Genomic DNA, 1,564 nt, shown 5'->3' with positions numbered 1-1,564 from the left:
ACCAACATGACGACGACTGAGTGTTGCGACGAGGACAACTGCTATTTCTACATCGAAACGGATATTGCGGAGACCAACATCACGGTTTGGAACGACTACATTTCATCGCCTGGATATGAAGAGGTTTCGTTCTACTATCGGTCCGCGATGGTACAAGGCTGGAACAAATTTTGCATCCAAGGAGAATTAGCTGTGGTTCGTGCTCAGCTTCCAGGCGCTGTGTCGAATGTTTCAGGTAATCCTGACGTTGCCAATCTCTCCATGACAGCAAGGGCTTCCAGTATCGACTACTACCCCATGTGGCCAGGTACTTGGATGCTTGGGGATTTAGGACGAGCGATCTTCACTGGTTCGACAGCCCGTATGTGGCCATTCTCGTACAATGAATGCAACGAGACCATATTCAACTCTCAAAACCAAAGAATGAATGCCTACACTGGAGCCTACCTTTCTAACGCAGAAAATACCGATCCTGAATGTACTGAATCTGGTGGATCTACTAGCACAGCATCGACTTTCACTTACCAAATGGATGCGTTATCTTCAAATTGGGGCATTCACATGGCAGGATATCTCGATTTGGTGACGTACTCTGTGGAGTGGGTGCCTGGAGATAACGAGAAGTCGAAGGCCAGCCTATCTATGAGATCACCGCTGACGTTGTCACGAATTCACCACAGAATGCAGCTCAAATGAACCCTAGGAAAGTCATGGTTGAAAAACCCATGTACTTTATCTTCAACGTTGCGATGTCGAGTTCGTGGGGAGCTAAACCTCCAAATGCTGGTACATTGGGTTGCTATGGCGATGGGATCGACGCAATCTGTGATGCCTTACCAATGAAGATGAAAGTTGACTACATTCGGGTGTACCAAGACACTTCGAGTATGGTCTACGGATGTGATCCATCGTCGCACCCTACTAAACAGAAGAGCACATTAACCTATACGAGGATGACGACAATGTATAGGTAGAAGTTGCAGGGAAGGCATCTTGCAAATCGGACGACGATTGTACGATAGATTCTTCGTCTGTGAAAACTGGACATTGTTCCAACGGAAGATGCGAATGCACCACTGAAGCTTAGATTGGGCCGCGGTGCACTGATACTGCTAGTACTGACAGTGGTGGCGGCGAATATGGCCCCTTCATGCCGGTGGCGATTGTAGTTGCAGCAGTCTTTTTTTGTTTTTACTCTCGGAAATATTCTGTTCACAGTTGTCAAGACCAAAAGGGCAAGCGAGACGAGACGCAAAATGAGCGTATCAAAAATTGAGCCGAAACGAGTGACTGACGTTGCTGATGAACGTGGATCTGGACCGCAAATAATCGCGTACAGCACGAACTTCGTCTAACTCGAAAGCTTACCTGGAGTAAGATCATACAGATAACTCTCCTTTTTCGATGGGTGTGCGGTAGCATATGCACCAAGGAAGTACTTTCTTGTTGCAACTGCTTCTGGAAACTTACGAAGTGAGCGCTTGATAAAAATAAATGACGTTCGATCTGGATTGTTAAATCGTACTCGTTTTTTGTACAAATGACATTTCGTTTGTATGAAACA

The 1,564-nt window shown here is 46.2% G+C and overlaps 1 protein-coding gene across 1 annotated transcript in view; it reads left to right on the top strand.

Moving 5' to 3' along the window:
- Nucleotides 1-696, top strand: part of PPTG_22671 (hypothetical protein) — a gene marked incomplete at both ends in the record, with an annotated part of 1,742 nt that extends 1,046 nt beyond the window's left edge. The window contains one exon of the mRNA XM_008905792.1: nucleotides 3-696. Coding sequence (XP_008904040.1) covers nucleotides 3-696 — 694 coding nt within the window. The remainder of the gene's footprint in view (nucleotides 1-2) is intronic.
- Nucleotides 697-1,564: the final 868 nt, after the last annotated feature.

The sequence above is a fragment of the Phytophthora parasitica genome, assembly GCF_000247585.1.
Source record: "Phytophthora parasitica INRA-310 unplaced genomic scaffold supercont2.21, whole genome shotgun sequence".
In the NCBI taxonomy this organism is placed as follows: domain Eukaryota; phylum Oomycota; class Peronosporomycetes; order Peronosporales; family Peronosporaceae; genus Phytophthora; species Phytophthora nicotianae.
Note: the sequence above shows the minus strand (reverse complement) of the source record. Positions and strands in the feature narration are given on the sequence as shown.